This window comes from Rhincodon typus, chromosome 33 (assembly GCF_021869965.1).
Source record: "Rhincodon typus isolate 14 chromosome 33, sRhiTyp1.1, whole genome shotgun sequence".
NCBI classification, from domain to species: domain Eukaryota; kingdom Metazoa; phylum Chordata; class Chondrichthyes; order Orectolobiformes; family Rhincodontidae; genus Rhincodon; species Rhincodon typus.
Window position 1 is genome coordinate 15,835,694 of NC_063364.1, and position 15,771 is coordinate 15,851,464.

Consider the following 15,771-nt stretch of genomic DNA (forward strand, 5'->3'; position numbering starts at 1 on the left):
GCTTGGCCTGCTGTGTTCATCCAGCTCTACACCTTGTTATCTCAGATTCTCCAGCATCTGCAGTTCCTACTATCTCTATATCAGAATGTTACTTTGTTTCTGAATTTGAAAGTTATGTCACAACAAAATATCAGAAATATTTAGGAAATATGTATGGTTGTGTCATTTTGTAAATCAGAATCTGAAGTTTAAACTGCCTTTTCTCTTAACAGGTGCTGCTGTGCATTTCTGTCATGAGCAGCCTTTTCTTTTCATCTCAGTATTCGAGACACTGGATTTAAAGAAAATTTTTAGAAAGCCTTCATAATTATTTAGCATTTTATTTTTCTTTGTGGTGCTTTTAAATATGTAAGTTTTCAGGTGAGAACTTATGGGCATGGAAGCTCTGCTTTCAGTTTCAAACATACAGTAAATTCTTTGTATCCATAAAATAACAAATTTGCCTATTAATGCCAAAAAACAAGTAACAACAAAAATCAACATCCAAGGGCAAAAATGGTGTATCTGTGATATTTTTAACCTATTCTTAATGAGCTCCGCTCACATGAATTTCATCATTCACGGGGTTCTCGGGAGCTCTTGTGGATATGGAGGAATGACAGTAATTAAATATTTATATGTTGTTCCTGGTAGACCTAATAATTGATCCTTTTTTTTATCTGGAGGACCACTCATTTCGTGACATCCTTCCACTGGGGTACTCTTTACTGCTGACTTGAGTTGTTGCTTCATAACATCATCTGGGAGATGTTTAATCTCAGGAATGACTACTGAAACAAGTACTTTCTTCCTTGCAGTAACCTGGATTTTCAGGCCAGGCTACTGCTTTTTAATTTGAACCGGCACTGTATTCCTCTTCTTGCAGTATTCTGTACGTTCAGACCAGGCATTTCTTTTTGACTGTGTCCTGAATCTATATGCATTGGTCTCGTTACCATGAAGTTGTATGGTGTTGAACTTCACTTTGTTCAAGCACATTTTTGCACTCGGTCTACTGTTACATCAAGATTGACGTATCCAACCTTTTTTTCTTTAACATCTCGTTTAGGTTGGATGTCGTCAGACTCCTTTTGTGGTTGTTTGATTGCTGAATAAGATTTTCTCATATCCTCTCTATTATTGCTGGAAGATTGCTGCTTTCTCAGTACTGTTTTTGTCTATCACATTACCTGCTGTGTGTTAGAAAACAGAGGAATAGACATCTTCACCTGTCCTGTGAAGTCCTGACTTCTTTCCTGTTGCAATCTCCCTGCAATCTTTCTTCTGCTGGATTCTGCTATTAGTCTAGAAATTGCAGTTAGATCTTATGGTGGTTGTCCCTTTACCAGTGGTCAGCAACTGTTTGTTTCTTAATCATTTGTTCTCTTTACTGGAATTCTTTATGCTCCAAGACATTCAAAAGTGAGGAGCGTTGAATGTGAATCATATTTTCACATCTTGACATTTGTTTTGTGCTGTTACTTGTAACATACCTTTAATCTGAGGAGTTGTTTCACCTGGACCTGTAATTTAGTTTTAGTGAACTGTAACCTTAATTTGTTCAGGCTGGGTGGATTAGCCATGGAAAGTGCAGGATTACAGGGATAGGGTAGGGAGGTGCGATGCTCTTTGGACGGTCAGTGTGGACTCGATGGGCCAAATGGCCTCCTTCAGCATTGTAGCGATTACATCATTCAGCCATGGTATTTGATTTGAAAGTATAGCGATAGCCATTTCTATACCAAATTGACTAGATGTCCATTACATGAATAGGAAAGGTTTGGAGGGATATGGTCCAGGCGCAGGCAGGTGGGACAAGTTTAGTTTGGGATTATGTTCAGCATGGACTGTTTGGACCGAAGCGTCTGTTTTCATGTTTTATGACTCTATGATTCAAAATTAGCTTTAAGAAAGTCAAATTAATTGAATCACTGCTTTTGTTCAAAACAGTCATTTATCTCAAAAATGCCTCTGGTGTCTTCTCAAATGAAAATACATTGTTGAATATGGTTACCTTTTTTCCAGTGGTGTGTACTGTATTGTGTACACCTCTTTCTGAGTGACACCAATTGTCTCCTGTTCTGAAACAGTTTCTTTGTTTCTGCACATCATCTGGAAGTTTTAGACAGGTAACATTGCTTTGTCAAGGCTCTGCATTGCCTGCGCCTATCAGAACTTAATGCCTCAAATTGCTGACACTAGCACATCATCTGCTATTGGGTTTGCTCTCTTCAGTTTGCCATGTGCCTCTTTTGAGTTCTTATGCCTTGTAAAACTAAGAGACTCGGTGTTCTCAAGTAGGGTGTTGTTCACCTCAGGACCTGTCAGTGAGCCTTTCTGATTTCTGCTTCAAGTCGAATTTGAATAGCTTTCTCCACAGTTAAAACTTCCTTGTACTGTAAAAAACCTGACAAAGTTCCTTCAAGAATTCTTAAACCCTGATTTCAAAGTGCCACAGATAGTTTCCCACCAATCTTTTGAAATCATTAATGAAATTATCTACATATTTCCCTAGAACTCTTCTGCTAAAACTTGTTTGTTGAAGAATGTTATTTGTTCTTGAGTTTAAGTAATTATAAAAGCTTTTAGGACATCATCAAAAGTATCTGTGCTCTCTTTGATATTATGACAGTCAGTAACATCATCTGCAATAGAACCCATAGAATACTATCATATACGAACTTGTTTGCCCACAGATTAAATGTTTAATTATGAAGCAATACTGTAAAGTTAGTATAACTCAGTAGAATTTCGATATTGCTTATAATCCATATTTCTTTAAATGTGTGTTTTTGTATTCATCAATGCTGTCTTAAGCCCCAAGAACCCACTGGGACGTATCTCTTTACTCTTGGAGCATTCCCTCAGAGCCTCCTTTGCTAAAGCTCTGTCTTTTTCTCAGTCTGGCTGCCATTCTCTCTTTCCCTTGCCTACGCTGTTGTCCCTGCACCTCTTACCACCTCCTTGGTAAAGTTTATCTTTGGATGCTGAATTTACCCTGTTGTTGGTTTCACCATTACTGCTGACTTTCGGTTTTCAGCTGCTGGCTGACTCTGTCTTCTTAAAATAATGCTCTTAAGCTCTTGTTTTTCTTCTGGATCAAATTGATTCTCTCTGCCCATTCCTGATTACTATATTATGTTTTCACATTCCACCACTGCTAGAATGTGGTCTTATGGGTGGTTCGCTGCCACCAATTCTTATTTCTCTGTGCTGAGTCGAAGTGCTTATTGATTTATCAGTGGTAGAAGATAGTGAGGCTGAAGTGAAGAAGCTTTTGCCTTATGTAACAAGGTAGTGTATTGCATGACAGCAATAGATTCAGAACTCAACTGCCCAACAACTGTGTGATGTGACCAGATTAGGTGGAGCTCAATGTGATGTGCTTAGTAACTCCTCAGAATTATTCCCCGATACAGTTAGTAAAGGGATTACTGAGACTGTTAAATTGTATTCTGACGTGAAGCTTCATGAAGTGATTTGAAAGCAAAAGCTGCAGTTAAACAAAAGTTTCATTCCATAAATACTGCATCTTTTGTGGACCCAAAACAAGCTGTACATTATTAGTTGAAGATGTTACTCATAAATCTGGTATGAAACTGTGTTTCACTATAATTTTCCATTTTCTAGTATTTTAGCAGTAATCAGTGGAAGTGTCTGAAAGGCTCTGTGTTTGTCCATCTAAAAATTCCTATTGCTAATTGTGCAGTACCAAACATAGTACTGATAGCTTTGAAGCCAAGCAAACATTCTTGAATGCAATAGATGGGGTTTGAATGTCCTTTATTTAGAACTTTTATGTTTATTTGTTTGGTTTAAAGTATGTTTTACTGTTTTCAAGAACACCTTTGGTGGTGTGGTGAAGTAAAACAATTGTAATGGATGATTCTTTGGACTTCTGGTTTGTGTGCAATATGAAAAAGAATATTTCTAGACTTGTGGCGCAGCTACCACCTTCTATTCTGTGTTATTTAATTCTAAATGCAAGAGAAATCAGTTCAGCTATATGCAGTTTGAAATAATGTTGCAGACTATTGCAAATGTTTTGGGGTGTTTTCTGTTGTTCTAGTCACTACAGGTGGGTGAAATAACTCCACAGAGGCCGGTATCCTGTCACCAAGTCACTCTTTATTTACACATGGAGAGTCCTCAACACTGATCCAGCTTCCTCAGACCTAGCTCTCAAGAGTGAACAGAACCTCTGACTCTCCTGTTTATGTGTGTCCACCAAGTCTGCAAGAATGGACCAGATTAACACCCCCAATCAAGGAACTCCTATTCTTTGAAGTCCACCTGACAGACCTTGTTACAATCACCACAGAGCGTTGCAACAACTTCTGAGTTCTTGTTGGCTCTTGAGAGCTAATATTGGAAGTGACCATATCATTTAAATTGTGCACATACTTTATGATTTTGTTTTGGAATTTCGACTTCTAATTACTAATGTTACAAACAGGTAAGAAATTTCAATAATTCAGTTTCTTTTTGTAAATAAAGTTTTATAAATTGTTCAAGGGATAAGCATTATACCCACGATTTGCTTCCACACTGTAAGGATTGTATGATTATCTGTTATGAATTGAGAGATGTCTACGCACATGCTACTGCACCTGCCATTTTGTACTTCCTGTTCAATGTTCTTAAACGGCTCATTCAGTCAAGCAGACATGTTATGTAGTATTCTACTTCATGTTCCATTATATTCTTTTGGTGTTCTTGCAAGTAATTAGTGGAGCTTGGACTTCTACAAAGGGCGTGTTCTGCTCAGAATTCTCACTACTTAGGTCTAAGACTGGCAGTTGAAAACATTAAACATAGCATTCAAGGATGACCAGAAAACTCAACAGAACATGGAGGTATCATTCTTTGGGTATTTCAAATTATGCAGTTGAATGGAATACATTTCTCCTTAAAGATTATGTGAGTGAGCTTATTGTGTTCTGAAGTTAAGTGGCTTAGAAATATCATTAGATTTGTTAGTTAAATTTGTAATCTAATTTTAAATGTAAACACAGTGTTCCTGCTCATATGAAGACATATTTTCTAAGTCTCCTAATCAGCTGAAACAAAACTCCTCGTGCTACATATTGTTACAAAAAGTCTCGTCTTCACCTTTGAATTTGATCAATTGCCTAACTTGGGGGATCCATAGATCTTTGTATCTCTCATGTTGGCTTGAATACTTTGACCCATTTCCTGGTGAAGAGATTCAACAAGAAGAAAATATGGGTCAGCATTGATTACATTTCTTCTCTGAATTGTGGGATCGTTTATGTGTGAATTGAAATACCAATTGGATGCAGTGGCCTTTTGAGTTTCAAGCTGATACTTGTTGGAGGCGCAGATCAAGCTTTGTGCTGTATGTAACTAATAATTCATACTGGCCATGCAAAATGTAAGAGTCTCCAGCACTGTCTTACATTGTAAATCCTAACTTTGAAAAATAAATTACTCAGTAAACTTTGTGCGTAGCTAATGTAACTGCATGGTTCAGTGTGTAAGGTTATAAATTGCAGTAATTCAGGTCACTTCCTATGTGTCTCTCCAATCGTCACATGTCTGGCTGAAATGAAGATTTAAAATCATCTCCAGCTGACTTGTTCAGCAGGCAGAATCTAGGATTAACACTTGTATGACGTTAATGAGATAAGTAGTTGCTTTGAGTTGCTATTGTCCTGAAACAGAAATTGTTCAATTAAATAGTTTCAGTTTAAAATGTAGTTGTATCAGAATAGTAACATGTAATACAGATGCTAGTTCAGTTAGGGATGTTAAGTTCTTTTTAAGAGATAAAACCATTCAAGCAATTGATAAAAGCGTATAATTTTAGCATTTATTAAAGCACATTTTTTTCCCTTTATAAAATCATAAAATGCTTTGTAGCAGTTCAGTTTTGATCGCGTGGAATGCTAATATCAAGGGAGGCTTTGGGAAATTTTAAAGCCCTCTTTAACATATCACTGCCTAAAGAGACAATAAGAACGTTCAGTGAATGGAAATGTTAATTGTGAATCAAAGCTTTTCCACTGGCCTCACAGGACCAAAATAGGCCCTCATGGTCTCTGGAGGAAGTTGCACGTCATTTTGCCTGGCATTTTATTAGCCTGACGTATATTGTTCTTCTGCAGCTGCTGCTGAGCTTCCTCATGAGTGAGGATTGTGTGCGCGTGTTAATGAATTAGCTTTCTTCTGTTGGGGTGTATTTTGTACATCTAAAATGCCTTTCATGTCTTTCGTTTTTGATCCAACAGTACAGCACTCAAAAATAGTTCTGAGGAAAATTCAGAAACTTGTTTTATGTTGTTGGTATTCTTGTTAATTGCACTGTCTTGTCATTATAAAACTGTTTTAACCTTACCCCTAATGTAAAACAACCAGACCTTTATTATACTGTAAGCTTCATTATCAAGTATCAAATGTTCTGCTGTTGGGAACTGTTATAAAGAGCATTGAGAATACAACTTTATACGAGTGGTTCCCTGTTTTCAGCACCATTAATTTACAGTGGACACTTTTCTCTCATGTAAAATGCTTTTGGTAACTCTTTTTGTTTACATGTTTTGTAGTTTGAGACAGTTAAATGACTGTTTTTAGCAGAGTTTATTTGACCAAATCTTTATTGCTGCAACTGCCCTAATTGAATTAAAATAAATTAATTAAATGTAGATTTAACTTCTTTGTGTCGCAGTTTTTGTTTCATTAAAGTAAGTCAATGATCAAACTAAAGGGTATAATAAAATAGTTAATAATGATACATTTTTCGGAGGTGACGATTTTCTCCTCTTCTGCCTGCCTTCGATGTCCCAGTTTAAATGTGTGTTTGCTGTGACAAGACCACTTCCAATACTCAATATGGAATGTAGCCAGTAGCTAACTTTCCTCCCCTGCCTGTTCTATAGAATGGTTCAGTCTGCTTTGCATAAGTTCCTCTGAGTACATCCATGTGTGGGAAGATTAAGGAATTAGTCTGCCTGAAACTGTGTTGTTGAATGTGTTGCACTGTGAAGTGTGCAGTTGCTGATCTCTGCACTAGATTGAGCCAGCAACATGTATTGTGCTTACCCAGTGCCTGGTATGGGCAGTAATTCACTAATGTATTATTACAATAGGAAAACGGTAAGTGTGGTCATCATTTTCTGTCATATTTATATTGTAATTGGATTACATGATTAGTGGCATAATAGACAGAGTTGTGAACAGTTGTAACTAATTCTCATGTAGGAAGTGAGCACTTTAATACTAATTATTTATGTTTCTCATAGACTTATAACTCGTATTTTGTTTCTAGAAGGATCCAATGTATTTTTTTAAAACTGCAAAAGAAGCCTTTGAACTGTTACGCAAGTTAAAATAAAGCACATTGTATTCTATGAATTATTTTATCTGTTCTGATTGCAACATAGATTTTAGTTCAAATCATTAGTTTTTAAGTTGTGTTCATGAAACGTACATGCAAAGATTAGGGACTTTTTCCTAACAAAACAATTGCAATATGAGTGTCTGGGAACAATTAAGAAACAGCCAGTTGGTTAGCTCTGAATTTCCTGTTTAAAGATGAGGTCCAGGAGCTGGCTTTCATTCATATTGTTCCATCTGCTTTTAATCAAATGAACATTCTTGACCCTACAGAGAGTTAAATCTAATTCTTAGTCATGTCATTGATATTCTCTTTGAAACCCAGGACTTTGTACACAGTCTTACACCTTCTCCTGCAACATGATGCATTTGTTAGTAGGAAGTGACCAATTAGGTTTTTTTCTCCTGAGAACATTACAATTGTGCGTCAGGTGAATGTGGAAATATAGCATTGTAATCAACTCAGCATCTTGGCTGCTGAACTGTAAAGTTCGAAATTTGATTTTGATTTTTGCACTTGCAAGCAGTTTCATTCTGAATTGTATGCCCATTTTTCTATGAGCTTGGATCAATCTTTATTCGATGAATATGTAGAAAACAGAAATTAATTTAATAAATGTAATGTATGTTTGTCTGAAGTGAAATTTGATTTAATAAAATTTTGAGGCGGTTGTAGAGTATTCTTTAAAATCCTACTTGTTGTATTTAATTTCAGTTGTTAGCATGTGATGTGCATTCTTTGGTCTTGTAAGTAGAGTTAGAAAGTTGATGTAATTTTGTGTTTTGCATTATTGCTCCATTAGAATGCACTCTTTGGTCTTGAAGCAGTAAAGCACAGCTTTGATCTTTTAAGTATTTCCAGCTCGTAAGGGATAGTAGTGTTGGATATTGTTGAGGGGCATCCAAAGAAAATTGATAGCATGTGCCTGCAGTAGGTCAGAGGTGATTTTTCTGAGCTTGCACAGTGAGTAAATAGATAATAAATTATGCTAGAGATCTGTGTGCAGACGTCAGTGCCCTAATAATCTTCTGTGAATTCCAAATAATTAATTACATAAGGTTGAGCCATATAAGTGGCTGCAGCATTTTCTGTGCAATAATGAAATGTAGGCACCAACAAACCTGCAAAATAACTTTTAGGTTTAGGGTTGATCCTGGGGCTGGAGGTGTGGGATCTGCCACCCAAACCCTTTTATCTTTTTCATTGTAACCTGCAAACTGTGTGTTTAAAAGTACACAAAATTTACTCGTGTAAAATTTGTATTTTTGATACAAGAAAAATGATTAACAGTGCAGTGCATCCACAGGAACATTTTACTCTATAAGTTAGTATATTATGAATTAATTTGTTTGTATATTTCTGGGTGTGGTTCTTGCTTTAAAGTCAAAGATGTACAATGGGGTCCATTGCAGTTTTTCTCTTCGAAATCTAATTTTGTACACTGTCTTTCCTCAACAAAATCTTATATAATTTGACTTGTGTGTTTCAAAGAAGAATCGCTCATCAATTTGTTTTGTAATGCGTACTTAAAATTATGCCATTGTGTATGGTCCTTTTTTATAAAACCATTTCTATCAGGTCTGTAGTTTCGTCCTTTAGCTGGGAGGATGGAATCTGGACATCTCAACTACTGGTGTTGATGTTGGTCTACACTAGATTGATAATTTTTACTTGGATATATGCCTGCAGATTTACCATTTTCTTCCTCTCCAAACAAAATCTCGCTCATGCAAAGTAACTTTTCTTTGTCTTTGGCTGAATTTTAACAGGTAAATTAAGTAAAGTAAAAGTTCAGTTTTGGTTTTGATCAACACTGGAATTTGCTTATAAAGTTTGAAGATGACCCACCTAAATATCATTCCAGGCTTTATATGTTTTCCATTTCAGTTGGGTTTTTAAGTAAATGATAATGACCCACCACCATGACATTTACAAAGTAGGAGATAATTGACTTCGTATTTCAGTGAAATTGCGATCATGCAGTAAAGACTTGGGTCATTGCAGTATGAGATGATGGATCACTTTTTGCCTATAGAAAGAGCTGTGATGTAGTGGTGTGCATTTAACATATTGAGGTTGCCATATGGAGGTACAGATTTGCACAAAGTCTAATTAGAATATTTATCCACCTCTCCTTAACTATAATTACCCCATCTAAATGCAACAAGGATCTCATTTTAGGATGTATTGTTCTGCTTAGAGAAAAACTTCCACGTAATCATTAACTTTTAACAAATACTGTGGATGTTTGGTTCTTATCAACATAATATAGGCTTAAACTTGTTGCTCAACCATGAACATTGGAGATGTTAAGCTACTAGTGATTTGTACAAATTAGCAAATTTTAAATGTCTGCAAAAAGAGAAATAAAAATTCCAAGGTAGTCATAAGGAAAATATATTGGGAGGCTAGTGATTAGATAATACAGAGACACTAGGACAGGAAGCAACTGTTTGAAGTTTAAATTTCTGTAAGGCTATTGCTGGTATAGTTTAACAGTTTGAAGATAAATGTTTGAAACCAAGGATGATAAATCGTTCTGAGAAGCCAGCAGAAAATTACATTAGTTTCAGATTGTGTTTGCAAACTGCTAGCACTCACACCATCAGCTGATTGGCTCCTTCCCTGCTGTTACATATGTTAGTTCTATTTCCTCCCAAAGTTTTTCGAACTTCTGATTCATGAAAGTTTAGTGGGCTGAATTGTTTAAAATTTCAATTGTTGTAAAGACCATTGAGTAGCATTACTATTGATCTGTTTTTAATATTTTTCCTGGTTGTCCATTCAGTGACACAAATAAGCTTGGGTGCTGGATTTTAATTTCACTTGGGCTGGTGGCAAGTGGTCTCTCTGTTAGAAATAATTTGATCAATCTCTCTGTATCATCCAGGACTACCTCTATTCATGTAAACACTTTCTGTTTCTTTGTTCAGTTAGTGCTAAGTTGGTTATCTCGAGTTTACAAGAATGGCTGGTGAAGGAAAAGGGAAGGGAGAGCTGTTAATTCATGTTTGAGGAGTATGAGATTGAACAGGATTAAAGAAACTTCAACCATGTGTCTAAACTATACAGTGGTGTACATGGCCTCATGATAGTTGATCTTTATTGCTGAGTCCATAAATTCCAATCACTTTTTGCTCGACTCAATTAGTCAAATTAGAACACAAAGTAAGGAAACTAATGGAAAACTAAATTATAACCATGACTTGTCTCTGTCTTTCATTCTGTGAAGTCTTATCTCTGTTAACTTCTTTTGCTCCTTATCATAATGTTTTCTTCCTCTCTTGATTTGCTTAAAATCTATTAATTTTCTGTTTCACTTTGGTTCTGAAGAAAGGAACTTTACCTAAAATCTTATCTCTCTTTCTGCCAGACCAGCTGAATATTTTCAGCACTTGCTGTTTTTATTTCAGATTTCCAGAATTCACATTTTGCATTTTTAAAATTGATTATAACTTATTAATGTGGTCAATTTAAGTTGGACCTATTTTAACCTAACCTTCGATGTACACTGTAAACATAACTATTTTTCCCTTTAAATATATTAACCTTGGAACAGGAGCAGATTTACCAGAATGTTCCAGTGTTCTGAGGGCTAAGTGATGAGATTCCATAAACCAGGCCCGTTTTTTTCTTCGGGATACAAGAGGGTAAAGGACAGTTTGAGTGAGTTTTTTTTTAAGGAATTTGAAAGCAATTGCTAGGGGAATTAGAAATTTCATCTGCTGGTGAGTAACTCAGACAAGGACATCTTGTAACAGTCTCCATCATGAGGGAAAAAATATTTGACAAACTAATGGGACTCAGACAAGTTGCCACATCACGGATATCAAATGATTTTAAAAGAAGTGCTACAGCGATAGTGGAGGCATTGGTTGAAATATTCCAGAATTCTCTGGATTCTGCGGGGGTTCCAATGGATTGGAAAACTGCTAATGTGACTGTCTTGTTGAAGAAAGGATGGAGACAGAGCAGGAAATTGTAGCCCAGTTTGCATAACATCTGCCATTGGGGAAAATGCTGGAGACTGTTATTAAGGAAAAAAAAACAGGGCATTTAGAAAAGATTAATGCAATCAAAGAGTAACCATATTTTTGTGAAAGAGAAATCATGTTTAACAAATTTGCTGGAGTTATTTGAGGATGTAACCAGCAGAGTTGATAAAGGGGAGCTGATAGATGTAATGTGTTTGGATTTTTAGAAGAGATTTACTAAGTTAGAACATAAAAGATGGTTGCACAAAATTGAACTCTCAATACTGAGGTTAATGTATTAGTATGGATTGAAGATTAGTTAACACACAGAAGAAAGAGTTGGGATTAATTTTTTTCCAGGTTGGAAAGATCAGTCCCAAGATCTCAATTATTTACTATCTGTATTGATGACTTGGAGGATGGATCAGAGTGTAATGCGTACGAATCTGCTGATTATGTAGAAACGGATGGGAGGCCATGTTGTGATGAGAACATAAGAAACTTGCAAGAGAATACACTGATTGGTTGATTGAGTGGGCAAGGCACGGCAGATGAAGTTTAATGTAGGAAAACGTGAGCTAATACACTTTAGAACATAAGAACTAGGAGCAGGAGTAGGCTGTCTGGCCCTTCGAGCCTGCTCCGCCATTCAATAAGATCATGGCTGATCTTTTCGTGGACTCAGATCCACTTACCCGCATTCTCACCGTAACCTTTAATTCCTTTATTGTTCAAAAAAAATCTACCTTATCTTTAAAAACGTTTACTGAAGTAGCGTCAACTACTTCACTGGGCAAGGAATTCCATAGATTAACAACCCTCTGGGTGAAGAAATTCCTTCTCAATTCAGTCCTAAATCTGTTCCCTCTAATCTTGAGGCTATGCCCTCTTGTCCTAGCTTCACCTGCCAGTGGAAACATCCTCTCTACTTCTATCTTATCTATTCCCTTCATAATTTTATATGTTTCTATAAGATCCCCCCTCAATCTTCTGAATTCCAATGAATATAATCCCAATCTACTCAGTCTCTCCTCATAAACCAACCCCGTCAACTCCGGAATCAACCTAGTGAGCCTCCTTTGCGCCCTCTCCAGTGCCAATACATCCTTTCTCAAGTAAGGAGACCAAAACTGCACACAGTACTCCAGGTGTGGCCTCACCAGCACCTTGTACAGCTGCAACATAACCTCTCTGCTTTTAATTTCAATCCCTTTAGCAATGAAGGACAAAATTCCATTTGCCTTCCTAATTACTTGTTGTACCTTTGGTAGGAAGAATCATTAAACAGACTTTTTAAATAGTCAGACTGCAAAAAAGTTCAGTACAGAGGGACCTAGACGTTTTTGTGCATGAAAGGCAACAAATTAATTAGCATACAGGTACAGCAAGAAATTAAGGCAAATTGAATTTTGTCCTTTATTGGTAGGGTTTTGGAGTTTTAAAGCAGGGATGTCTTTGCAACTGTGCAGGGTGTTGGTAAGATACGTGGAGTTCTGTGTACAGTTTTGGTCCCCACATTTAAAGGGATCTACTGACATTATTGGCAGTTCAGAAGTGATTCACTTGGCTGATTACTAGGATAAAGAGGTGACATATCAAAAATGTTTAACCCAGCCAGGCCTTTATTCATTAACATTTAGAAGAATGAAGGGTGATCTTATTGAAATGTTCAAAAATCTGGGGGGGGCTTGTGAGGGTTGATGTTGAGGAGATGTTTGTGTTAGTGGGGGTAGCCTTGAACTAGAGGACATACTAACAGAATAAGGAGACATCTGTTTAAAATTGAGGTGGGACATATTTCTTCTCCCAGAGTGTAGTAAATGTCTGGAATTCTCTACTCCAGAGAATGATGGATGTTGAATCTCAAAATGCTTAAAGAGGAGATAGATGGATTTTTTAAAAATGAGGAGTTGATGGCTAACCTCAGCTGACACGAAAGAGGATTGAGGACTGGGGCAGATCAGCCCATACTTTTGAAAGGCATGGCAAGTTTGAGGGGCTGAATGAACCTACTCCTCTTATTTCTTATGTTCTTCTGTTATAAGGGTTCAGAAGATCAGAGCCAGGCAGGACATTCAGGATTGAAGTTAGGAAGTATTTCTACATATAAAGGCTGGTAGAACAAAGCGCAGGAGATGCTGAGTAAATCATGAGCTTATTGAATGACAGAACGGGATCAAGGAGCTGAATTCCTGTTCTGATTTTCCATGAAATGTAAAATATGCACAGCTGTTGTATATGTTCCATTATTGGTCCAGTAAAATAAAGATGGCTTTCAATAACCTCTCCATTACATTATCTTAACATTAGATTATGCACATGCAGAAATTGCTTATTTCTCAGCCTTTAATGTAATATTTTCCTTCAAGATATTGTAAGCTTGTTGAGACCACTTCCCAATTTTGCTTTAATTGCAGTTCATATATTTTGTTCTGACCTTGGGTAGATGTCCAATTTTTTTTGCTTTCTACCACTGGTGGCTGCCCCAGCCCACAGTCTGGAGTTTAATGTGTCTCCACCTTCTGTGTATTGCTTGAATGAATATGGCACATTTCATGGCCACTGAACAACTGACATCACTTCACTTCAAAAGTATTTAATTGACTGTTGTTAGGTAGAAAGTGTTGTAGTCAATTTATCCACAGGAAATAAGCTCCTGTAAACAGCAAAGCAGTTAATGACAGATAATTTGATTTTGTGATGGTTTGAGGGATAAGCATTATCCAGGACAGTGGGAATACCTGTCCTGCTGTGTACAGTAGTGCCATCCAGTGTTTAGCTGCATAGCCGCAGGGAAGTTTCTGCTCACTGATTGGCGTGCCAATGTGTTGCTCCGCTTGCAGAAGCTGCTGTTGCACACAGGCCATGGAGGACCACATGTCAGCAGAAACAATTTGAGGAACGTTGTGCCATCATATCTTTATTCAGTTGACAGGGCAAAGATTGAGTTAATTTAACATCTTATCCAAAACAAAGGGTGCCTTTAGCAGTGCAGCATACCCAGTTTTGCCTGGAGTGTCAGCATTGATTTTTGTTGCCAAATCCTGCAGCAGTGACTTAAATCTCCTTAAAATGAATTGCTGTCAAATTGGGATTTTGTGTTCGGAAAAACTATGTAAATACAAGGTCTACTTGTCTGAATAAATGTGATGCAAGAGGTATTGAATTCATAGCTTTCACACTTGTTCGAAAGTCTTGAAGGCTAGGAAAAAATTACAACAATTTCAAAAAGAACTTGAGGACTGTAATATTCTAAAATCAGGAATAGCCAAAGTGAAGTTAATAACACAAATTTCGTACTGTTGGTGTTGTGAAATCTTTTTGCATTGCTCTGAATGGACACTTGAATTAGAGACTAACTTCAACCTTCTCTGATCCATCTTGTTTCCAAATCAACAAATGGAAGGCACACAAAATGTAATGAATGCTTCTCTCTTCTCATCCTCAGTGGGTTTTTCCATTCTTAACATTCAGACATTTGTTGTTGGTATTGATTTTTCTTTTAAAAGTTAAATAACCAAATCTTTGGAATTGAAGGCCAGAGGACCTTAATAATATTTCCTGAATCCTGTGGTAAATCATTTTCTTAATGACATTATTCCCTTTGTCCAGTAACCTGCCCTACCCCTTCATTTTTAAATTTGAGGGGCCAGTTATGGGATTTTAATGTTTACACATTGATATTAGCTAAGGCCTTCTCACCATGGGATTTGGCAGTTTCTGGTTTGATATTTAAAGCTTTTATTAAAGTGTGACCATTTTGCTCAGGGAATATGTTGTAATTAAGTGTATTTTTCAACATTTGGTATTGAGATGAGTTCAAAGCTGGTGCCTTTGCTAGATTCAAATAACATTTGACTTTTCTGATCTTCCTTCAACTTAAGTTGGGTTTTCATGGCTTGATGGTTACTTGAAGCGGTAAATCTCATTATATCTGAGTCTCGATTTGCATTGACTAAGGCTATTATTAAGGTATTTCTCCGTTAATGAGCATTCATCCATATTAAAATTGCCACATTTCAGTTTCTACATTCTTAACAGGAAACATATACAATATGAAATCAATCTTTCCATTACCAGTTGGTACATTGGGGCTGCTCCTTCAGTTCAGAGTTATTCTTTGACTTTGAGAGTTTATTTGTAGTATAAGTGAAGGTCACTTCTGTCTTTGGATTATTCTGGCTTTTGTTTCAGCAATTGTTTGGGGTAGATGGGAGGATATTAGCATGTACGTCAGCTGAGATTAGTTTTATTGCCTTTTTCCTGTTAACTCATTTGGTCTGCTCTCAGATTCTTTTGAGTTGTGGTCCTTTCCAGACAGGCATGTTGTTGACATTATGCTTTATCGATGTTTTAGCATGATGGTACCTTCCATTTCCACCAGCATGTCAAAGTGGCAAGGGAATGGATGGATCAGGTGCAGTACTGATTAGATCTATACTGTTGAAAATTGTACTTACT

At 36.7% G+C, this 15,771-nt stretch overlaps 1 protein-coding gene across 5 annotated transcripts in view; it reads left to right on the plus strand.

Annotated features, from left to right (window-relative positions):
• Window positions 1-15,771, plus strand: part of tcf12 (transcription factor 12) — a 218,385-nt gene that overhangs the window by 94,456 nt on the left and 108,158 nt on the right. Inside the window, exon 1 of one of the 5 annotated variants that reach the window (XM_048616047.1) lies at window positions 6,965-7,095. The exons of the other annotated variants lie outside the window; for them this stretch is intronic. Within the exon in view, the coding sequence (XP_048472004.1) occupies window positions 7,027-7,095 (69 nt within the window). The 5' untranslated portion in view covers window positions 6,965-7,026. Of the gene's footprint in view, window positions 1-6,964; window positions 7,096-15,771 lie in introns of those variants that run through there. 5 annotated transcript variants of the gene reach the window in all.